The sequence below is a fragment of the Gobius niger genome (assembly GCF_951799975.1).
Source record: "Gobius niger genome assembly, chromosome: 10".
In the NCBI taxonomy this organism is placed as follows: Eukaryota; Metazoa; Chordata; class Actinopteri; order Gobiiformes; family Gobiidae; genus Gobius; species Gobius niger.
This window is the reverse complement of record NC_136861.1, coordinates 28026290-28047665: the sequence shown is the minus strand read 5'-3', so window position 1 is coordinate 28047665 and position 21376 is coordinate 28026290. Positions and strand designations below refer to the sequence as shown.

At 42.3% G+C, this 21376-nt stretch overlaps 4 protein-coding genes across 4 annotated transcripts; 2 read left to right on the top strand and 2 right to left on the bottom strand.

Annotated features, from left to right (window-relative positions):
- Window positions 1-716: 716 nt before the first annotated feature.
- Window positions 717-5086, bottom strand: syngr3a (synaptogyrin 3a). Its single transcript, XM_079564200.1, has 4 exons — window positions 4845-5086; window positions 2879-3113; window positions 2483-2628; window positions 717-1378 (listed from the first exon to the last, which is right to left on the bottom strand). The coding sequence occupies exons 1-4, from the start codon at window positions 4944-4946 to the stop codon at window positions 1169-1171; spliced, it is 693 nt and encodes a 230-aa protein (XP_079420326.1). The 5' UTR covers window positions 4947-5086; the 3' UTR covers window positions 717-1168.
- Window positions 5087-6806: 1720 nt separating this feature from the next.
- On the bottom strand, window positions 6807-8177 carry gfer (growth factor, augmenter of liver regeneration (ERV1 homolog, S. cerevisiae)). Its single transcript, XM_079564216.1, has 3 exons — window positions 7757-8177; window positions 7359-7570; window positions 6807-7015 (listed from the first exon to the last, which is right to left on the bottom strand). Exons 1-3 carry the CDS (start codon window positions 7970-7972, stop codon window positions 6853-6855), a joined length of 591 nt encoding a protein of 196 aa, XP_079420342.1. The 5' UTR covers window positions 7973-8177; the 3' UTR covers window positions 6807-6852.
- A 13-nt stretch (window positions 8178-8190) lies between these two features.
- On the top strand, window positions 8191-11346 carry drg2 (developmentally regulated GTP binding protein 2). The gene is made up of 14 exons (XM_079564215.1): window positions 8191-8262; window positions 8435-8525; window positions 8731-8891; window positions 8990-9079; window positions 9138-9198; window positions 9268-9358; window positions 9433-9505; window positions 9593-9683; window positions 9778-9875; window positions 9953-10029; window positions 10104-10192; window positions 10682-10740; window positions 10829-10882; window positions 10970-11346. The coding sequence occupies exons 2-14, from the start codon at window positions 8462-8464 to the stop codon at window positions 11054-11056; spliced, it is 1095 nt and encodes a 364-aa protein (XP_079420341.1). The 5' UTR covers window positions 8191-8262; window positions 8435-8461; the 3' UTR covers window positions 11057-11346.
- A 6237-nt stretch (window positions 11347-17583) lies between these two features.
- LOC306969609 (uncharacterized protein) lies at window positions 17584-21251 on the top strand (the record flags this gene model as incomplete). Its single annotated transcript, XM_079565271.1, has 3 exons — window positions 17584-17920; window positions 18638-20959; window positions 21175-21251. The coding sequence occupies 3 exons, from the start codon at window positions 17584-17586 to the stop codon at window positions 21249-21251; spliced, it is 2736 nt and encodes a 911-aa protein (XP_079421397.1).
- Window positions 21252-21376: the final 125 nt, after the last annotated feature.

The window sequence follows — 21376 nt, the reverse complement described above, 5'->3', positions numbered from 1 at the left end:
AGAGGTGAGCCGCTCACAGCAAAGATACATGTTTGTTCATTTTTTTGAAGTATTTATCAAAATAGAATATGCTTGTATTTTATTTGACGTATTGGGTGAAATGTTGCGGGGTGTGGCTTTAATCGAATTGAGTTCTTCTTCCACCACAGTTGGAAATAAATGTGCCTGAGTTTTGACGACAGCAGGTATGTCATTTGAGACAGTGCGTTGAATTAAGTTTAGCTATCGTAACTAGCCTACCAACAGTACGGTACACACTTAAACCGGCTGTACATAAAAATGTGATATTGCACTTGGTCACAATGTTTTTTGATTTTTAAAATATATATTTTTTTACAGCATGTGGAAACCTATCCTAACTTAAAACACTGTCCGCACAGCATGGCACTTAGTTGATGTCTTACATGCAGAATCATTACATGTGTTCACTTTTACTGATACAGAAGTCGCCAGGCTGCGGTACAGGAGAAGCGGTCCCTCTCCTGTGTGGCACTGGAGTTTTGACACGTCTTTAAAGGTGCAAAGTGAATGAAATAGGAGGGAGGTTTGTAGGTTAGATATTGAATAAAACTTTGTTTCAACAGGGCCATCTCTGAACCAAAAGATGGCCAGCTTTTCTCCATTTTCTCAACTTGCTGTAGGCCTGCTTAGTCCCTTATGCCTAATTTACAATAGGTTTAGGAAGTATTCATACCCCTCTATAACCATGTTATTACATAGAGAGGATGTACCTTTCAAAGACTGGAATTTCCCCACAAAGCTACACTTCTATGAATGTTCAAAAACAGCACAACTATGAAGATTTTCGTTTTTCACTTTCTTTTTTCCCAGTACATTTGAATTTTCCATTTTTTAATGCATTATTGTCAGGAGATCAGTATTTTTTCCCAATAGAGAAAAGGTTTTATCAGACTGCATCACAAGTAATTCAAAGAGGTTTGAAAACTTTTTGAAACCACTATATAAAGACGCCAGATATGCTGAAGACATTGTGTGTGCAGATTTTAATGGAATGTCCAAGAAGGTAAGGGGCAAGAGGAGGAAACTGAGAAAACGAGGCCGATCTAGAATCTCTCTATAATAAGAATCCCAATTTCGATTTCAACACACGCACACACACATCATCACAGACACTAGTAACCCATTTTTCTTAGGACCGGATGAAGCCCTAATAAATTGGCACCTGATACGTAGGCGCTGCATTGTTCTCAGTGAAAGGTGGGCTCTGGTATGTCTCCGTGGTCTCGGTGGTGGCGCCCACTGGTGAGTTGGAGGGGTACGGTTGGGAAGGTGCACCCCCGTCCATGTGCTCTGTGGTGAAAAGGGTCATGTCTGTGCCGAGGAGGTATTTCTGCACTGCGCGAACTGTTAGACCAGCCTGCAGGAAGCGGGACAAGAAAAGCGTTAGTTTGATGTTAGTATCAAGCATGGCTGTAATGAGAATGGACAAACTGAGGCCGACTCCTTCTTGAAGCCCTAAGAAAATGAAGACTGGCTTTGTCATTCCTACCCCCAAGTGCGCCCTCAGTCCATTCTTTCTTTACAGTCTATGGTTCCAAGTGATGTTTTATTCACAGCAGCAATACAGAGAAGGGGTAAAGGTTAAATGTAAATGGTCAGTGTCACTTTCATTTCTACTGTATAGGGCTGTACAATACACCGCCAAATAACTGTTATTGCATTATTAAATCACTGAGGCCCTCTATCTGACACAAACTAAAACAAGCACACATGGGAACTTAAAGATTGCCTCCTGATTGGACCTGACAGGCCGGTTAACAGGAGAGCTTGTCTCATTGGTCAAAGTGATGGCACCGGGGATTCTGATTGGTTGTAAAGGGAGGGACTTTAGAAATAATATAATAATTTAATATTACTTATGTTGCGTTGAATTGCTGGCCCCAGCGGTCAATTATAGGCTAAACTATTAAATTTGCAAATCATTTAAACTTACAAGCTCACTTTAAAAATATGCGCAGAGCAAAAAAAAAAAGTTTTTTTGTTGAAATTGAATGTAACACGCTGTGGTGAAAAGGATTAGTAAAATATCACTATATTGATATCGCAATAATCAAGACAGTTATAGATTATTGGTATTTTCTTCTCTTATTGTGCAGCCCTAATACTGCATAGTTTTTGCCCTGATGAAGACAAACCGGTCGAAATGTGTTGGCGTTTTTTAAATTGCTTTGTCCATGTCTCAATAAAGGACTTTTACTTTTTTGCTTTTACTTTTTTTGTGCCTTCTTTGACTGCATTCCACACTCTTAGACAGTTTTTTCTGTTTTTATACTGCATAATTGTGTTTGATTTGTCAGAAGATATCGCCAAAAAGTCACACAAGTCAAATGTTTTTAAGACCCATCTCTAATTCGCCTATTGTGCATGTTTTGGGTTAGGGTGAACATGCAAACTCCACACAGAAAAGCTCCTTTAGTTTTTCATTCACAGACGGTAAAGCTTTAAGTGCCGGCGCCCTTACCCAGGTGATAATGGAGAAGAAGGAGAAAGCGATGGCAGCTCGGGCGGCGTCTGCTCCCTGGTTCAGTGGAAGCTCGTCCGCTGAGGTTCGAGACCACTGATTGGCCAGAAAGCAGAAACTGACAAAGTACAAGAAGGTCCAGAAACCTGTTGAAAGAGGCATACTCGGTAATTGGACGAGAGGTAACATTTCTATTAAAGCCTCAGCTTGTCAATACACATTTATGTTTCCTCTCTTTCGTGGCTTACCTGAAAATGTGCATAAGGCAAGTGAAAACAGCAAACGGTGTAAACACTGCACATTCTTCTCAAAATAGACTGGCGTTGAATACAGCTGAGAGGCTTCACCAAGTGTACCTGCCTCCAGTCGTAAACTATGTGCATGCATTCACCTCACCTGAAAAGCCGATCTCCAGCATTATAGCCTTTTTCCTGTCTTTGACCGAACTGATGGAGGAGAACTTATAATCCACGAGGAAGAAGAAGGAACATGCCAGCAGACCGACCAGGCCCATGAACACGCCGTAGTTACATGCGTCTGCATTTTTATTGAAGATACAGTGGAGTCGCTCACTGCCCATGTTAACATAGCCCTCGTTCACAATGGAGGCAAACACCACCAGGGAAAATATCTGAAAAGGAAAAGGATGCGAGTGTTAGATCTGAAAGCTTGTGTACTTTACTTTAGGCTAGAGCGGCAGATCAAATATTTCTTTAAAAGAGCCCCCCATAGTGTTAAGTTCGTATAGTCTGCAAACATTGTTAATGGAATAGAGCTGAGAGAAGCGTTACTGGAAGGCGTCTCTTTTGAGTGCGCTCAGACCTAAGGCATTAACCTAGTTTTCACAGTTTCTCAGTGACTGACTGACTGAAGAGGTGGATGCTTGATTTCACCTCAAGAATCCCACAGACCTGAGGCACTTGGTTGGGTATTATAGTGACTACACCAAACAAGTACACTGACCGTTACTAAAGTTTGAAATAGAGGCTTTTAAAACAATAACATATAATTTCAACTTTCGCCTCCTCAGTAATGGGACCACCAGACACTGGTCAGCTGACTAACGGTCTATGGCAGAATAGGGGCATGTGACACACACACACACTCACACTAAAAGCACTGGTACTTGAGGGGTTTGGAATGGATCATATGATGGTAGATCACACAATGGGATCAAGTCAGACGCACAATTTAACCTCGTCACGTGGTTCTAATCTAAGACCAGAAACAGGTGCATTCGGACAGCCCCAACCAAGCAGCTCATGTAGAAAGTCCTACAGGCCAACACACAGTTAAACTCAACTGGATATGTGACAATGTTAGTACCACTTGCATTTTAGTTTAAGGCTAACTAACCCCATATCTGATTTATTAATTAATTGTATAATGTATTTACAACACATTTTACAGGATAGTGTCCACTTCCACTTAAATAAAGTTGTTTTCTGAAACCAACACCCAGTGTAAATGCACAAACCTAGGATTGTTGTAATTATGAAAACAACCGCAGGACATTAGATTTTTGGCCAGCAACACAGGCTTGTGCCATACACCCTTACTGTGTTTACCCTGCGATTATTCTACTCGTACAACCTATAGCGTTTGGAAAGTGTGCATAACAGCCTAACAGTAGCGCGTAGCGTAAGCTTTAACAAGAAAGACTTCTGTGTCATCCAAAGGTGATGCGCTACATCAAACGGCACGACGCGTCTTCTGGCCCAGCGTGCGTAATGATAATGATGGACCAATCACAGGTGGGATGACGGGACGACGGCCGTCTTGGGGAAATCAGGGAAACCATTAGCACGAAATGATTGTTGTCACAAGTGAGCAATAATAAGACAGGGTGTAGGCACACTGAGATCACTAGGAGAGGAAGACGATACAAAAGAAAAATAAGTGACCCCACAGACGAGCTTCCACAATGCGCGGCCAACGGGAATCTTGAGGTGCGAGAAAATTCCCTTTTTTTTTTAAGTGGCTGTGAAAAAAAAAACACACACACACACAAATGAGCAAAGTGGGTGATGAGGGGCCAGTGCTTTGCTCAAACATCTACAGAAATAGGCTTGATGGCCATAGTGTCAGATAACCACTAGGCCTTGACTACACCCTCCGACATTTAACTACACGCACACATTTAAAAGCGTTTGGCAGCATTTCCCCCACGTCCCTTTATCGGACTACCCGTTCATTTGTCTGATGGGGATTTCTCGTGGCTTGGATTTGCAGTGCGGAAACGTCACGGGATCTCGCGCTGCAAACGGCAACAGAGTATTCTCCATCCACACGCGCACGCACACACACGCACAGCAGCAAAAGAGAAAAAAAAAGAGAAAGAAAAGGAAAAATCAGCGCTCACCCAGGATAACACTCTGAGGATGGTGGTCGGCTGTTTGGCGAAGGCTAGTGGGTCGATGGTGGACCCGGTTCGGCCCGCTCCGAACGATCCCACTCCGTCCATTTTCCGTCGCTCGCTCGGTTCTCTCCTGGCAGCTCCACGCTCCCGGCTCCACGGCTGGATGGTCGCGCTGCTGTTCTCTGCTGCTGCTGTAGAGGGACGGGTCTAGCGCGCACCCAGGCGCGCGGCAACGAGGACGCACGCGGAAAGCAGGGAGCGTGCATTAGGAACGTACTGTATACCACGCGCAAGAGATGTGATGATAGGCGATGCTCTTTATGGATGATATATTCAGGGATGACCAATGGGGACAGGAGAACAATGTTGAGAGCATTTGATGTAAAGCCTATATGTGTGGGTCCACAAATGAATGAACCTGATGCAGATGAGCCCATACAAGCTAAACAGACTTCTTATAATGTTCCCTCAGAGCTGAAAATGTAATGTAATGTCATGAGCTGTTCCTCAGGTTTGTAATGTCTATAATTTGCCTCCACTATAAAGCAAGTCTTGCTTATTGTGTTTTGCCTTTTCCTCTTTCAGTCTGCAGAGGGGGGGTCCAGGTTCTGAAAGCTTAGAAACTATTGGGCTGAATTGCTTTAACCTATTTTGCCAATATAATTTCAAGCAATAAAATATGCGCTGTCATTGCTGTCAAATGTTATTAACCTCTTAACACCCACCTGAACCGAGCACATTTTTACCAGTTTGGCTTTACCCAAATCTAAAAGTTTAAAAAAGCGCATCAAAAATAGCGGCAACAACGAGGATGAAAACACAAAAGTGACAAAAGAAACGTGCCTCAAAAGCAACAAAAAAGACACAAAAAGTGACAAAAACAAAAGCATGACAAAAAAGGAATGAAAAAAGCTACAAAACAGTCACGACAAATAAATGGCAAAAAAGCAACAAAAACACGACAAACAACGCTTACGATCATTAGTAGGTCTTAGCTTTCAAATGAGGCATTACACTGTTGCTCTCCAGTTGAGAAGCTTTTAGATTTGGGTGGAGCCGAACTGGAGAAAACGCGCTCGGTTAAGGCTAAGAGGTAAAAAAAAAAAAATAATGCAAAATACATGAATTTTAAGGACGATGCTCGGATGTAAATTTAAAAGCATACAGTTTATTTTAAATGCAATATGTCTAACATAGCTATACATCAGGGGTAGGCAACGTCAGGCCCGGGGGCCAAATTCGGCCCTCCAGCATAAAACCTTTGTCCCCCAAGAGAATTTTGAAGAAACATTTATTCATAAATCAGAGACCAAATATGTGAAAAGGACTTTAAAATGTGGAAAATACTGTCAATATTTTCACATTTCCCAGCAAAACATCCCATTAGGTCATATATTAAGTGCAAAACTTATATTTGTAGAGAAAAGGGGGCTACAATTGTGAGTTTCGGGCCTCCATGACACAAAGTTGCCTACCCCTGCTATACATAATGGATGAATGAAACTACAGAACACAGCCAAGTGTTCTGTAGGGCCGTTCTATTGCTTTATTGGTTAATTAAAATCTTCTGAGTTGAAGAAACTTGACAATGTAATTACTACAAACCACGAGAAGTCCAAAACCAAGAAGTTTGAGATTTTAAGTGGCTCTAGACTCTTTCAACAACAATTATATAGCAATATTAACCCGATCACATAAACATACCATAATATAATTACACTGATATATATCTGATATAAAAATAGAGGCTTCAAACGTAACTATATCTTGTTCACAAGTATATTTGTACTGTACAATAAATACTGCACATTTTACTTTTCAGGACCCGTTTATATTGTACAGTAAAATTACTATAATAGTAATTAAGAGATACTGTAATGATTGATGGTTATTTTGTCCGTTGATGCTATTTTCTTACCAGTTTCAGAATCATCATCATTATTAATATTATTATTATTAATTAATATTTTCACGGAGTCTTTTCACAAGTCTTTCTCTAAATCATAGTTTCTCAGTCACATGATCCATCTTTCCATCCATCCCGCCACCTTTCATCCACGCGAGAGCAGTCGAATTCGGGCTTCCCTAATCGGACATTGACGTCATTATGGAGGCGACAGAACCACTGGGACAGGTTGTGACGACTTCTAGTGTCCGGCTGATTTGTCTTCAGTCTGTAAACAGAACATAGGAACTGCCTTCAGTCATCTAATAATTCAAAATCACACAAAACATTCACCAGTCACACATCAAAACATTACAATGAGACAATAGCAAAATAGTATCAAAATATTGATAGATCTTTTACTGGAGCGGATCTTTGTGTGTGGAATTTATTCTTCCCCCAAGTCTGCGTGGTTTAAAAAAAAAATGACTTAGGTTGGCTCACTGTGTAGCACACATTTGTAGTGGAACCTCTCCATCTGATTTAGAGGAACACCCTATGTTGACAAATAGTCTTACCTTTAATACAATGATATTAGTGCATAGTAATAGACATTTCAAGCACCCTCTCACCTGTCTCTGAGGTCTTCTGCACATTCTTCACAAGGGAAGAACTTGGAGAACAGGTTGATGAACTGTCCCATCTCTTGCTGCTGTGTAGAGTTGGGCTGATCTGGGTAATATGCAGCCATCGTGTGCAGAAAGGACCAGGTGTTACGGCCCAGCTCTTGCCTGTCCAGTGGACATTCAGGCTCTTGCTGTGGCTCTGACTCTAGCGATGGCTTCTGCAACATTATCATAATCATATTTTCTAATTGAGTTGAAGGCAATTGATCAATTAGATGATATCATACAGTCGAGAAAGAAATACTTCTAATTTGAATGACCCAAAGGCAAAAGGATATCTATTTCCCTTATTTCAACAGTTTTAATACACTGTACCATAACCCAGCCATAACCATATGTCACACCTGAACTGCTGCTGCCTGTGTCTGGACTCTCATCCAGCTCTTGAAGTCCGTACACGCTCGGCAGGGCTTCTTTTTAACGTCCGCGCCGTGTTCTTGCTCTTTACCACTTTTGTCCTCGGATGGTTTGACCGACATTGGAAAGGGGAAGCCCTCAAGCCCTTGAGGAGGTTGGAGGCTGGAGGTTGTTGAACTCCTCGGTCCTGAGGGCGCAGCCATGTTCACTATCACAATACAGCAGTTATCAAATGTCTATTTTATTAGCTAACGACGCAACTTCATATCATGATCAATGACAGCCGTTCGTAAATACTGTCACACGTAAACCGAGACCGACCCGACCATGACAAAGCAACTCCACATTTCAAGTCAAGTGTGATGAAACAGAGCCAGGCGGAACTGATGTTCAGTTTTCCTTGTTTCAGAGGAGTTCCAGGAGACACGGACCAGCTTCCGGTGTGTGATGTCAGACATCTGTGCATGCCTTCAATAGTGGCCTCTTTAACAGTGTAAATATCTCTTTTATCTCAATGTTTTACACCATTGACATCACCTTTACATCATTCGTTTGCTGTTTATTGGCTTTTCTATCGTAATTTGATGGTGTTTATTTGTCTATATTTGTTGCTAGAGACGCGAGTTTAATAAAGGTGAAAAGTAACACGGTTTTTTCCCTTGCAGAATTTTTAGCTCAGCAAGACATACACAATGGGGATATTGGAGAAAATTTCGGAAATCGAGAGAGAAATTTCTCGAACACAGAAAAACAAAGGTGAGTTGTCTCCGGTGTGCATTACGAGCCCACTCTTGATCATCATTTAACAACTACTGCACTTTCACTTCCACCTCTTGTGCCTGGAGTCAGTTTCTTCTATTCCCACACTGCTCCAAAATGACTGAACTCTGATTCATAATACCTCTGTTTAGTTTACCCAGTTGTTTATGGTTCATTCCTGTTTTCACTACTTTACCTTTAGCTACGGAATACCATCTGGGTTTACTCAAAGCCAAACTCGCCAAGTACAGAGCTCAACTCCTGGAGCCCTCCAAGTCAGCTGGAGCTAAAGGCGAAGGGTTTGATGTCATGAAATCTGGAGATGCTCGTGTAGCTCTCATTGGTTTCCCGTCTGTGGGTAAGGTACGTTCAAGATGCAGCTTTTTAGAATACTTTTTCTAATCGCATTGTAATAGACTTGTATATGATTGAATACATAAAGTCTTATCTTGTGTCCCCAGTCCACCTTTCTCAGTTTGATGACTTCCACTGCCAGTGAAGCTGCCTCCTATGAGTTTACAACCCTCACTTGCATACCTGGAGTTATAGAGGTACACACATAAACGATTCAGCCGTTAAGATCAGTGTTAATTCATTGTTTCTTTTCAGTACAATGGGGCTAATATCCAGTTACTTGACTTACCTGGAATTATTGAAGGAGCAGCTCAAGGTACGACTGTGTATAAAATAAATAAAACTCTTAAGATGCACGTTTAATCATTAATGTGCTTATATCTAGGTAAGGGCAGAGGCAGGCAAGTCATTGCTGTCGCCAGAACTGCAGATGTTGTTATCATGATGTTGGATGCCACCAAAGGAGATGTCCAGAGGTAACTAGGAGCATTTGTGATCATTTTACTCAGTTCACTTCAAACACTCTTATAACTCTCATGTTCATATACAGACAACTTTTAGAGAAAGAGTTGGAGTCTGTGGGTATCAGGCTCAATCGGGAAAAGCCAAATATTTATTTCAAGGTATTTAATGCTTAATTTTTCTTCATACTGAGAGAAGACTTGTGACTTGTCCCAATTCTAACCTGCTGAACTCACTATTTCCTTTAGCAAAAGAAAGGTGGCGGCCTCTCGTACAACTCCACAGTTCCTCTCACCCACTGCTCCGAGAAGCTCGTTCAGCTCATCCTTCATGAATACAGTATCCTTCACCCTGTTGGTCGCATCTTTGTTGCTTTGTCACAGTATGCAGCTCTTTTGCTGTAGAACCTGGCTACCTTAACCTTTCGCGACAGAAATCTTCAACGCAGAAGTCCTGTTCAGGGAAGACAGCACACCGGATGAATTCATTGACGTTCTTGTGGGGAACAGAGTGTATATGCCTTGCCTATATGTGAGAACACACTTTGCTATATTTCATTCAGTAACATTCCTTGCAATGCTTACATTTGGGACCTTTTTGTATTTCAGGTGTACAATAAAGTCGATCAGATTTCCATTGAAGAGGTGGACCGTCTCGCTCATAGACCCAACAGTGTAGTCATCAGGTATCTGCAAAAATAGCTCATGTGTTGTTTTGTAGTTATGCATGGAATCATTTTTAATTTTTTTTGTTTTGTAGTTGTGGGATGCAGCTGAACTTGGATTACCTTCTGGAGACGTTGTGGGAATACCTGGCCCTCATTTGTATTTATACCAAGAAGAGAGGAGGTGTGGATGCCTGTAAAATTAAAGTGATGTGCCACCGTTTTTAAATACTGAGATATGCTCTTACCTTAGCTTAGACGAGCTGATATGTAGCTGTCTGGTCTTTACGCGTGCCCTCAGTCACGGAAACAGAGCACAGACAGCGTTTGCATTAAGCCTCTCCTCTTCTCATCTATGGATCCAAACGGAGGTGAAGTTAGAAGCGACCAAGCTCTTCCATGTTTTAGGTATTTAAACACGGTTACATGAGCCTGTACACGATCCAAGTCTAGTCACAAAAAATTAAACATGTCGATTTTCTAAGCGAATAAAAAGGGGAACTATATTGCAAGGCGTAGTAATATTTCTACGCCTTGCAATATAGAAGTATTCCCTTCTTCCCACTTGTCTAAGCTAAGGTAGGAGCATATCTCAGTATTTAAAAACGGTGGCCTGTTCCTTTAGGCAGTTTCCTTTTTATATTTTATCTTAATTTGCCTCGTTCTTCATCAGAGCGGCCAGACTTTAATGACGCCATCATTATGAGAAGAGGAGCATCTGTTGAGCATGTGGTCAGTAAATGCTCCTTCGTAATGGCATGAGAATGAACTTGTTTACTGATGTGTAAGTGTTCATGGTTGTATATTTCTAAAAATGCAGTGCCATCGGATCCACAGGACATTAGCCAGTCAGTTCAAGTATGCCTTGGTTTGGGTGAGTCATCAAAGTTCCGATTACCTTGAGTACGGTTTGTATTAGATTCACTGATTCACTTTCATGGAACTTTCTTTGTATTTTTAGGGAACCAGCACCAAGTACAGTCCTCAGAGAGTTGGCCTCACGCACATCATGGAGCACGAAGACGTCATCCAGATCGTGAAAAAATAAAGTGTAGGCCTTATAAAGCACAAGGACCTCAACAGGCAAGAGTTCAGAAAGTCAAATACATTACTGAACAGTTTGGGCATACAGAAAGATTTACGCTATTCAGTGTTATTTTGTACAACTCACTCAAATGGGAACAAATACGTGGTGAGACGTTCGACTGAAAACGACAAAAAACAGATTTTTATGAATTCTTTATTATTAACTATTATCAAATCTCAAAGCGTGTGCCTTTTTTACTTTCTGTTTCATATTGCACACATTGGATTTTCCTTTTTCCTCAAAAAATGTACACGCTAATTCTGCTCATAATGTTGGCATAAATGTAGAGGCTGATTGGAGAAAAAAATAAAGTCTAAAAAAAACCCTTAAATGTTGCCTTGTCTTCTTTCTTTAATATGTTTGAGCAATTAAATCGAGTGAGTGCAATTTCGTTTTGCTCTCATATTGCGCAACATTAATTGTAGGTCTTGTTTTGCCAGAGTTTTATAGGCCAAGACTGCTGTTGGAGCTTCCCTGCATCATTCCCCTGTCTGTCCCGCCCACAGCAGGTAGAGCCACTCACCTCTGAACTCCTGCCTCCGCCCTTACTCCCTGCACCCCAGCTGTGGTCTCCTTTGTGCCCCGCGGCCGCCCTATATATGTGCCAGAGGTATCGTTTTATTTCAGAAAGTGGCCGTTCCCGGGCCACTGCTCACCATTCACTAGCACATGCCCTGGAGCACAATAGTGTCATTAAAAATGGATCAGCCTCTCTTTGGCCTAGGAGAGTGGGACTGAGCAGGAGGCTCGCAGGTGAGAGTGACCTGGGACAGAGGCCTTAAAGATGACCTAAGGATGTCTGGACAGAGCGCACGCTGGAGGGAGAGTTTCTGCTATGGAATAACATGAGGACGGGGGCGAAGACGTGGATGAAGTAAGGTACGGTTTGCCCTGGGTGGGTGTGTGTGTGTGTGTTATGGTGAATAGGCTTGACACTTGATGCTGCTTGGCTCCATATGGCGTGGCTAAGCTAACATGTGCGTGTATGTTACGAGTACATGGCCTGCATTTGTGTTAATTACATGTAATAAGAACACATTGTCCTATAATAACACCAACACAAGGTACACTGTTTTTTGTATTATTATTATTATTATTATGAGACACCATAGGTTTCTCACCAGACGTCAGACATGGTTTGTTTCAGACACACAAATTAAATAATAAAATGTTGTCTATACTCATGTGGTTAAGGCTGCTGTTCATATCACAGAACACTGATCAGCTGTCCTCAGCTTTGTAGGTTCAAGTTTCTGCTCCGACACTTTGCTGTATGTCTCCTCTCGCTCTTCACCCCCTTTCACCCTGAGCCGCCCCCTTTTTCTATTAAAGCCTCCAGGCCAAAAACCTCAATGATGATTAGAAAAAGTCAAATATATGCATAACAAAAGTTTACAGGAAAACAAATAAACTATTCGAAATAATTGCTACAATCTTCAGTTTTCTTTTTTAATTTTTTAATGGTGCATATTTATTTATAATGCAATGTTTGTGCAATAGTCGTTACCAAGCAGATGATTTTCTTGTGTAAAGGTCAAGAATGATGCATGTTGGAACAGGCAAGACCTTGACCAGATAAGTTGATTTGGACAAATGCTTTTGTCACTTGTTCTTAATCAAGCGCTAAATACAATACTGAATACTGTTTAGTTTTATATGATTTAGACTTAGTCATAAGTGATTAATTGAAAACTTTTTCAGGCCCCCCTTTCCATCACTGTAAACAGCAGGTGGAACTGAGAAGCAGCGTGTTTACACTTGAAGGGTGTGAAAGATTTCTTTGTAATGTTATTTTACTCTGTGTGTGGGTGTGAGTTAGTGAGTGAGGGGGTGTGTGCGTAGACGGTGGAGTCAAAGTTTGACTGTGTAACGATTGTTTTGTGTGCCAGGCGTATTGTTTTAAATGTCAGAATCTGTAAAGCACTTTGTGATACCTTTCCGGTTTGAAAAGCGCTTTATAAATAAAGTTTGATTTATCGATTAAGTAAAGTTTGGCAAATAAATTTTAATGGAGGAACCACTTTCACTTCATTTCATTTATTATTTAATGCAGCAAATATTTGTTTGAGTAGGCAATAAAGAACATTTTATTAAAGTCGAATTATGAAATAAACACTTAAGAAGGAAAAAAGCACATGCTGTGATGGTATAACTTTTTCATATTTATCTTTTAATGGCATCAATGGCAATAGGTCCAAAGGGCTTCTAACCTAGAGGTTCATCTTTTTTGTCTCTTCTGCCCTCTAGTGATGATAAATGTTTATTACAACAAGGACGTCAGCGATCCTCTCTCTCTACCCCAGTGGAAGAAAAGTAGAAAACCATAAACATGTCAATTAATAAGCAATTACCAATTTAGCAACTGTCTACTACCCATAACATTAATCTGTGATACCAGTTTTGGACAGTGAAGAAAGACTATGAAAAAATAAAATATTACAATACAGCGCTCACAGGTTAAGCTTGTTTTATGAAGTGCATGTGATTTTGATCAAACGGATTCCTTATTATTTCACTGCTAAGTCAAATATGTATATCGCATTAGAAAACAGGAAATAAACCTGCAGCTACAAAATGCCTTATAATGATGCGAAATATCAACTTGTTTGAATGGTGGACAGTTATTGGCAATCCCTTTAATTAATCTATTTGTTAATCCAACCCCCTTTTATGGCAGATACAACCTTCCCTGTGACATCAGCGCGCCCGTGTGAGTGCTGAGATAGTGCTGAATGCGAGTCCGGGCTGTGCGTGCGTGTGCTTGATGTCACACTGCCATTAACCAACAATGGAGCCTCTTTCTTTACCTCCTGCAGATAGGAAAGCCACATAATGTACATCCATGCCTAAATGACCACGTTAACTATGAAACCCAATCTGGGCACTTATCATGTTTGTACGATGTTATTGCAGAGTTTTACCTTATGTCCCCGTGGTCGTCTCTTTTGTCCTCAAACGGGCCAGGATTTACTGAAGCTTTACCGAGCCAGAGACACTGTTTGGTTTGTCATTGAAGATCTATTGTGTCCAAATGGTGCATGCTATTTTAGTAAAAAAAAGGGGGAAGAGTGTGCAGGGGCGGAGGGCTATAAAATGATGGACAAAGGGCCGAGGGATGGACCAGAACCAGGACGAGGACCAGCTTGATTTTCACCGTTAACATGTGCAGTTTAGTTTGAAAGGGGACGTTTTGAAACATTCGGTCGTTTGGAGTGTAAGATAAGAGCAGATAAGGTAAGAAGAACCGCCAGGGTTAGAAATGTTCTGAATAGTTTCAAGTTATGAGGTAAAATTGCAAGTTAATGCCATATTTAAGGTCTTCATGGTATTATTTAAGGATGTTGGTGATGCGTTTCAAATATATTCATCATCCAGTACATTAAGTCTGCATTCTTACTGAAAAATGTTGACCAGGACTTGGACTAAATATCGTTTTGCAATATATCACAATACGTCTTTGTAGTGATACACTTATCGTATCGGAAACTATGCATCGTGATAGAAATGTTAAAGTTGATATTAATGTCAGCTTTGATGCTGATTGGTTCAAACAAATGAGCCATGCTTTCTGAATGCCTCTTCCATGTGCACTTTTCAAAATGTTTCACTCAATGTCAGACAGATTTATATTGAATTTATAACTTTGGAAACTCAACTAGTGCTAAATCTATCCAGTGTAAAGTATTGCAATTTGTTATAATGACCATAATCATAAGACGAGTGCATTAGAATAAATGTATATTTCATGGCAATGCGTATCGTATCAAGCCCTCTGTATCGTGAAAAAAATCATATATTGACATTTATATCATATATTTAACTTAACAGTTTCACTGAATGTATTTGAATCATGTTGATAAATAATTTATGGCTGGCTAAACTGACAGTATACAGCACCCTAACACAAGAGAGCAGTGTAAGACAAGCTCGAGGTGTTGTTATCTACTTCTAGTTGTTAATTCTCCACTGATGATTTGTTAATACCTGTGTGAGTGATGAAGAGGGAGCAGCTGAATGGAAAACAACGGGGGAAAGATTTCCCCGTATTTTTATTTTCTTTCTAAATGTAATTAAAATTCATGAGAAACAAGTGCCCCTAAGATATTTGAAAATATGTGTAAAATATGTTCCGTTTTGTGTTTGAAACCCATATTTTGAATAGAACTATTAGCTGCTGTTCTTTGGTCACGTCGTGGTTTGTAATCTTCTGTGAAGTCTTTGAACACCCTTGATCCGTGATCAAGACCTGGCAGCGAATGTTAACCATAGGTCTTAACAGCTTACAGGAAACTTGATCCCACCTCGTATCACCTGCTCTCACCTTCTCAAAAATATATATATCCATTATACTGTTATTGTCATCTGTGGAAACTATAGAGTCTAGACCAGCTTGTTGCATTGTCTCCTGCATTAGGGCACGATAGAGGGATCTTTTATTAAACAAGAGCGATGTGTCTCTGCTCAAAGTCATTATTTGTGCATGTTGCGCGTGTCTGCTCAGGTGATCCTCTTTATTATACCGTTTCGCTGAGTGCCTCCGCTGAAAAGACACTGTCAGTCCTTGGCACACACACTCTTTCCTCTACATATCTGACACTCTACTCTCTTGCCATGTTATTTGCAACGTCAAAAAGCCCATTATGCTCAGTTACATCTACATAGAAGGTATTTTTCATTGTGGAATTTTACAGAGATCTGATCTTAATCATTAGCTTTGATATAAGTTATGACATATCCATTCCCTGTACCTCTGTACTATTGTTTCAATTATTTTTTGTCATTCTCAGCAGACTTCAGTTGCATATTAGAGGTCATAATCAATGCCAATATCAATTTTGACAATTAACAACAATTAACCTTTGCTTTGATATGTTGGTCTTGTAGTGCATTTGTCTCAGAGAACAGAGAGTTTAGTGGTTTGTCGCAGTCGTTGCTCAGAGGGATACATGATACAGATTCCTGCTTAAACGCTGTCATAGGTCAAGCCTGTTTAATCCATCTCGATTGATCAGAGCAAACCAAGCTCTTGAAGTGCCACCATGTTACCCTGATGTTTTGCCCTTGAGTTGATCTTTTTGACCCCTGGCACCAGCCTCGATGTTTTATAAATTGGCCTAGACGCAGTCGAGTGTAAAGATGTCCCTTGGAGATATATTTAGATCCCCAAGCGATGAATGTTTTATCTATGCTGCGTAGGCGGAACAGAGGGCAGTCATTAAACATTCATATCTGCCATTGAGATGACCTAGTGGAATATCAGCTGAGCATCAATGAATCGACATCCACAACTCACATTAGACAGTTATCAATGAACCCAGACCACCTCTTTCTGTTCTGCAATTCATTACGTCAATACCTGTGTTGTTTTCATTGTCTTATGTGACTTTCTCATGTTCCTGTTCCTATTATGTTGAACTCTTCAACTGTTCGAGCCCAATTAGTAGCTCTGAATAGGTCTTCAATAGCAGCTTTAATGTAAAGCAAAAGCAGCACAGCTTTGAAATATGTTGGTTGAAGTAAAAAAAAACACTCTAAGCCCCTCATATGAAGGCTTTTACTTGACACTGTTGTTGCTGGTGTTTGGTGTGTATATTTTTGGGATTTTTGCATGTGTGCATTTTGGCTTTGCCTCTCAGACAGTTTAGCGACAGCTCAACTATTTTGCATTATTGATACGGGAATGAGCCTGCAGGTAGGGTTACCCTGTGCCAGTTAAGCTGGTATATTTATTTGCCCTTTGCAACTCTAACCAGGCAAAGTCAAAATCTGACTCCCATGTATAAACTCTATACATATACTGGCCGTCGCACGTCCATAGGCAGCATATTTGACAGGAGATGAAGTTGAGACGCTGAGGACATGGTTGATGTGGTAGTAACCAGAGAGATGCAGGAGGTTGCAGTAGGTCATAAAGGCCAGGTGACGTATGCAAGGGGAGGACACTGCCTCAAATGGGAAACACTCACCCCTCTCAAATGCCTCGGGGCTCAGACAAAGAGGAGGACTCCCCTGAGGAACAAGACTCACAGTGGCAAACTTCAGCTCCCTCACAGCGGGACCTCCTGCCAAAGCTAGTGCAGTGGCCAAGATGAGGATTCTATTTCGGACTCACAAGATGCACTAACAATGCAAGACACTCAGAGGACTAAAGGGACATTGTCACTGGGATAGCACCAGCTTTTTTGTGCCTATGACCCTTGGGATTTACTTTTGACTTTTCATACAATGCCGAGCCAAAGGTGAAACTTTTTCAGAGCTGTCCGAGGAGTTGCGTGACAGCATCAAGGGAAGAACTTAAACCAATACTTTTCTCAATAATTTGATCTTTTTTAATTGAAGACATACTGTAACGAGAGTGAGCACTTATGGCTGAAGTTGTTTCTAGATTGTGTGATGAAGGACTGTGGTTTTTGGCTTGCTGTAGTTTTTTTCCCAATCAATACTGAGGTCATTAGGATTAACTAATGATTTGACACAAAGAAAACATTATGGCTCCCAAAAAGGGTGACTCAAAATCTGCTGCCAAGAAAGGCAAATCGGAGGAGCCAAAGAAGGCGGCGAAGGATGATAAGAAGGGAGGCAAAGAAGACAAAAAGGGGGGAAAGAAAGCCGAGGAAAGCAAAGGAAAGAGTAAAAAACCTGTCAGTGAATCTGAGGGGTCTGAAGAGGATGACCGGAGCGAGGATGAGAGTGAAGAAGAACCACCAAAGAAATCGGCTGGGAAAGGAAAGGCTGCTGCAAAAGGGGGCAAGTCTAAAGCAGCTGAATCTGATGAGGATGAGGATGAGGATGAGGAAGAGGAAGATCAGAAGAAGGGGAAGAAAGGTATGAACTTGAAAAATGTAAATGTTAAAGGGGCTTCAAAGTCAATGTTGGCATTTGCTGCTGAAGGACAAAAAAAACCTCAGGCATCTGCTATGCAGCTGAAAGGGCTCTCTGGCATTGCAGGAAAAGCATCTCCCTTTGGTGCGAAGCCATCTCCATTTGGCGCGGCAAAGCCTTCCCCTCTTGGTGGAGCAAAGCCTTCCCCCTTTGGCGCAGCAAAGCCTTCCCCTTTTGGTGGAGCAAAGCCTTCTCCCTTTGGCGCAGCAAAGCCATCCCCCTTGAGCGTCGCACCTAAACCCGCTAAACCACCTGAAAAGGCTAAACCTAAAAGAAATCTTAAAAGCACTTCCCGTCTATTCCTACGACTCTCCAAGAAGAAAAAGCCAGCAGCGGGAAAGAAACCAGAATCGGGAGACAAAAAAACAGGGCTGTCTGGCTTGTTTGGTAAAAAAGACAAAGATAATTCTGAAGCCAAAGGGGGGAGATTCAAGGGAGTGTTTGGCAAACAGAGGCTAGAAGAAGGTTTCAAGACGAGAAGCACACTACTAGGAAAGATAGCTGCAGCGACTAATTGGCTGACGGGAAGGTTCCTGACAACTAAAGGGTTAACAGGGTTGACAGGATTAAACCGCGGCCAAAAGCGACTGTCTTTTATCCGAAGGGACGATAAGGGGAGACCATCATACTTTCACAATCAAAGTTATGACTTTGATGCAGATGAATATGAATATGAATATGAGGAAGATCACCAAGATGGTTGGAGACCCAGAGGCATGCACAGAGGGCCGCTGACCTATGATTCCTATGGCCCTGATGACCCTTATGGAGAGGACATTGACTATTACGATGATGAAGAGTGGGAGGATGAATACGGTTACTATGACGATGAGGGCAACTTTTACTATGAAGATGAGTACTACTATGATGATTACTTTAATGAGTTTGATGGATATTACGATGATGGGTATGAGGACTACTATGAAGATGATATAGACTATTATTACGGTGACAATGGGACACTCTATGCAGCGGAGCCAGATCCATATGGTTACTATGACTATGCCATTAATGATCTTTATAATCCTTATGAGCAATATGACCAATATGAGGATTACTATGATCCAAATATGGGTTACGCCTATATACCAGAGCCATATGACATGAATGGAGGTTATGATGAATCTTGGGGCCAATATAATGATCCAATGATGGGATATGCAGATCAGTCCGCGATGTATAATACCTACCAGCCATCTTTGTATGTTGAACAGGCTGAAATGGAGCCATTTTATGGACAGGAACAGTTGTCATATCCTATCCCTTCGCCATTCGCAACAGAACAATTTAAAGTCCCCAGGCCCCAGGTGAGGATGTTTGGACATGAGAGACTGGATGTGCAAACATTACCACCTCCACCTTCATCGATGTTCCCCCCTACCTCACCGGCGATTGCACTTAACAACCAAGATATGATGTTAGATATGCAATTTGAGCAGCCATTTTTCCCACCTCAAAATCAGTTTCTTCCTCCGTCTCCAAATCAGTTCCCTCAAGGTCCTTTTTCACAACATATGGGTGCCCCTGTGTACCATCAAGAGCCACAAATCTACCAAATGGGGCCCGCTGCCGCACCAGCAATGCCTCCACTAATGCGGTCACCAATCCATTCTCCATTGGCTTCACCAAGGCCTTTGAGACGTATGAGCCCCGTTTCAACACCACAGTTTTCACGGAGACATAAATCTGTTGCCCCAGCTTCCCCACGCCTTTCATCCCGCCCCTCGCCACGTCATATGGACTTTCAATCAGACATGCAACCTGAACCTCGTTTTTCTCCACGTTCACGCAGAAGAGACCCTGCTGCTCGCCTCTCTTTGGCGGGTGCTCCACCAGTGTCTCTTAGAGAGCGCCGAAGGTCCCCCAGTCCACCACCTTCGCCTTCTCAACAAAGACGAGAAATGTCAGGAAGAACACAACCATCATTGCCTCGTGGTCGAAGGGGCAATGGTTTGGAAAGAGCCCCAACGCAGAGGGCTCAGTCACCACCGATGAGTCCCAGAGCATCTCCCACAGCATCATTCAGGAAAAGAGCAAGCAGACCTCCTTCGCCAAGGCTTTCTTTTAGACGGAAGCCCCCTCCTGATGCTGCACCGTCTGCCAGGACAAGTTTGTTTAAAGGCAGAAACCAAACATCCAAGACGAGGCATTCCTCCTCTCCCTCCCTCTCATCCCCACAAAGAAGAAGCCCCCCTTTGTCCGACAGACCTCAATCCCCACCTCGAGCTTTTCGACCGGCCACCCCTCATCGTCCATCCTCATCTTCCCCATCACATGTTACCAGGCGTCCACTCCCCACCAGAGCCTCTACTCGCAGATTCCGTGGTGGTGGAGCTAATCGAGCACCGGTGCCAATGGGAGCTGTCAAGCCCTCTCCCGCTAATCCCTACCCAAACCGAAGGAGTAGACATGGACCCCCTCTTACGCAACATGTTGCCCCTTTCAGATCATCCATTCATAGTGGCCCACCTTCTCCAACAGGACCGGTACTAGCTAGGTCAGGTTCGCGGCCTACAGGATTAGTTGGGCCACATCAAATCGGTAGTTCTCAAGGAGTCTTTCGTAGGCCAGTGGGAAGGGGACAGCCACTGGTGCGTATGCCCAGAAACCAGTCCTCCCTTCAGTCTAGACAGTCATTTCGAGCACCATCTGTTTCCCAGCAGCCTATAGCTCCACAACCAACATTGCGCAGGTTCCAGAGTCATCCCCCATCTCCTGTGCCTGTACGTGCAGCTTCTCCTATGCACCAGTTTTCACATCCATCATCTCCGCTACCCCTTAGAAGCATGAACCCACAGATTCTACCCATGGGATCCCCATTACAAAGCATAGCACAGCATGGCCTTACTATGACAGAACAAGGACAATACCCAATGATGACAAACGCCATACCAAACCCACAAGCATTGGCAGCTCCTTTACTTCCATCTCCTCTTTCTAGACCTTCCTCACCCCTTGCACCTGTATCGTCTCTTCTGGGAGGTGCTCTCCAGAATCCTTACTTGCAGAACATCAATTCTCCGCAACAAAGCTTCTCACCAATGCCTGATGGGCAGCTAGGCATAATACCCAATGAACAGGTGAGCCAAGAGGTGAACACTAATGTCTCTCTTGGTCTTTCCAATTCTCAATACTTCTAACAAATCTCCTATGCTGCAAAATTCTAACCTCTTTAAAAATGTTCTTACACCCCACAGGTAGCGACGGCATCTGCCTACCCTCTCCAATCCTCACCACAACTGTCCTCAACTATGCTTACATCCCAGCTACGTAATGCTTCCTTTGTTTCACCTCTTCAGCGTCACCTTTCACCCATGTCTGTTGCCTCCTCTGCTCCTCCCCCAACACCTATGCCAGAAGCCAGTGTTGGTACTACTCCTATTTTTTCTGGCGGACTAC

What these genes read in the sequence shown, in the direction of transcription:
- drg2 (XM_079564215.1), top strand. Translation starts at nt 8,462, where the DNA reads ATGGGGATATTGGAGAAAATTTCGGAAATCGAGAGAGAAATTTCTCGA. An exon ending in TCGAACACAGAAAAACAAAG is followed by an intron (nt 8,526 to 8,730) that starts GTGAGTTGTCTC and finishes CTTTACCTTTAG; the next exon opens with CTACGGAATACCATCTGGGT. An exon ending in AGCCAAATATTTATTTCAAG is followed by an intron (nt 9,506 to 9,592) that starts GTATTTAATGCT and finishes TATTTCCTTTAG; the next exon opens with CAAAAGAAAGGTGGCGGCCT.
- syngr3a (XM_079564200.1), bottom strand. Translation starts at nt 4,946, where the DNA reads ATGGACGGAGTGGGATCGTTCGGAGCGGGCCGAACCGGGTCCACCATC. An exon ending in GCTGGAGATCGGCTTTTCAG is followed by an intron (nt 2,629 to 2,878) that starts GTGAGGTGAATG and finishes CTCTTTCAACAG; the next exon opens with GTTTCTGGACCTTCTTGTAC. An exon ending in TCTTCTCCATTATCACCTGG is followed by an intron (nt 1,379 to 2,482) that starts GTAAGGGCGCCG and finishes CGCTTCCTGCAG; the next exon opens with GCTGGTCTAACAGTTCGCGC.
- gfer (XM_079564216.1), bottom strand. Translation starts at nt 7,972, where the DNA reads ATGGCTGCGCCCTCAGGACCGAGGAGTTCAACAACCTCCAGCCTCCAA. An exon ending in CACAGGCAGCAGCAGTTCAG is followed by an intron (nt 7,571 to 7,756) that starts GTGTGACATATG and finishes ATAATGTTGCAG; the next exon opens with AAGCCATCGCTAGAGTCAGA. An exon ending in GCAGAAGACCTCAGAGACAG is followed by an intron (nt 7,016 to 7,358) that starts GTGAGAGGGTGC and finishes TTCTGTTTACAG; the next exon opens with ACTGAAGACAAATCAGCCGG.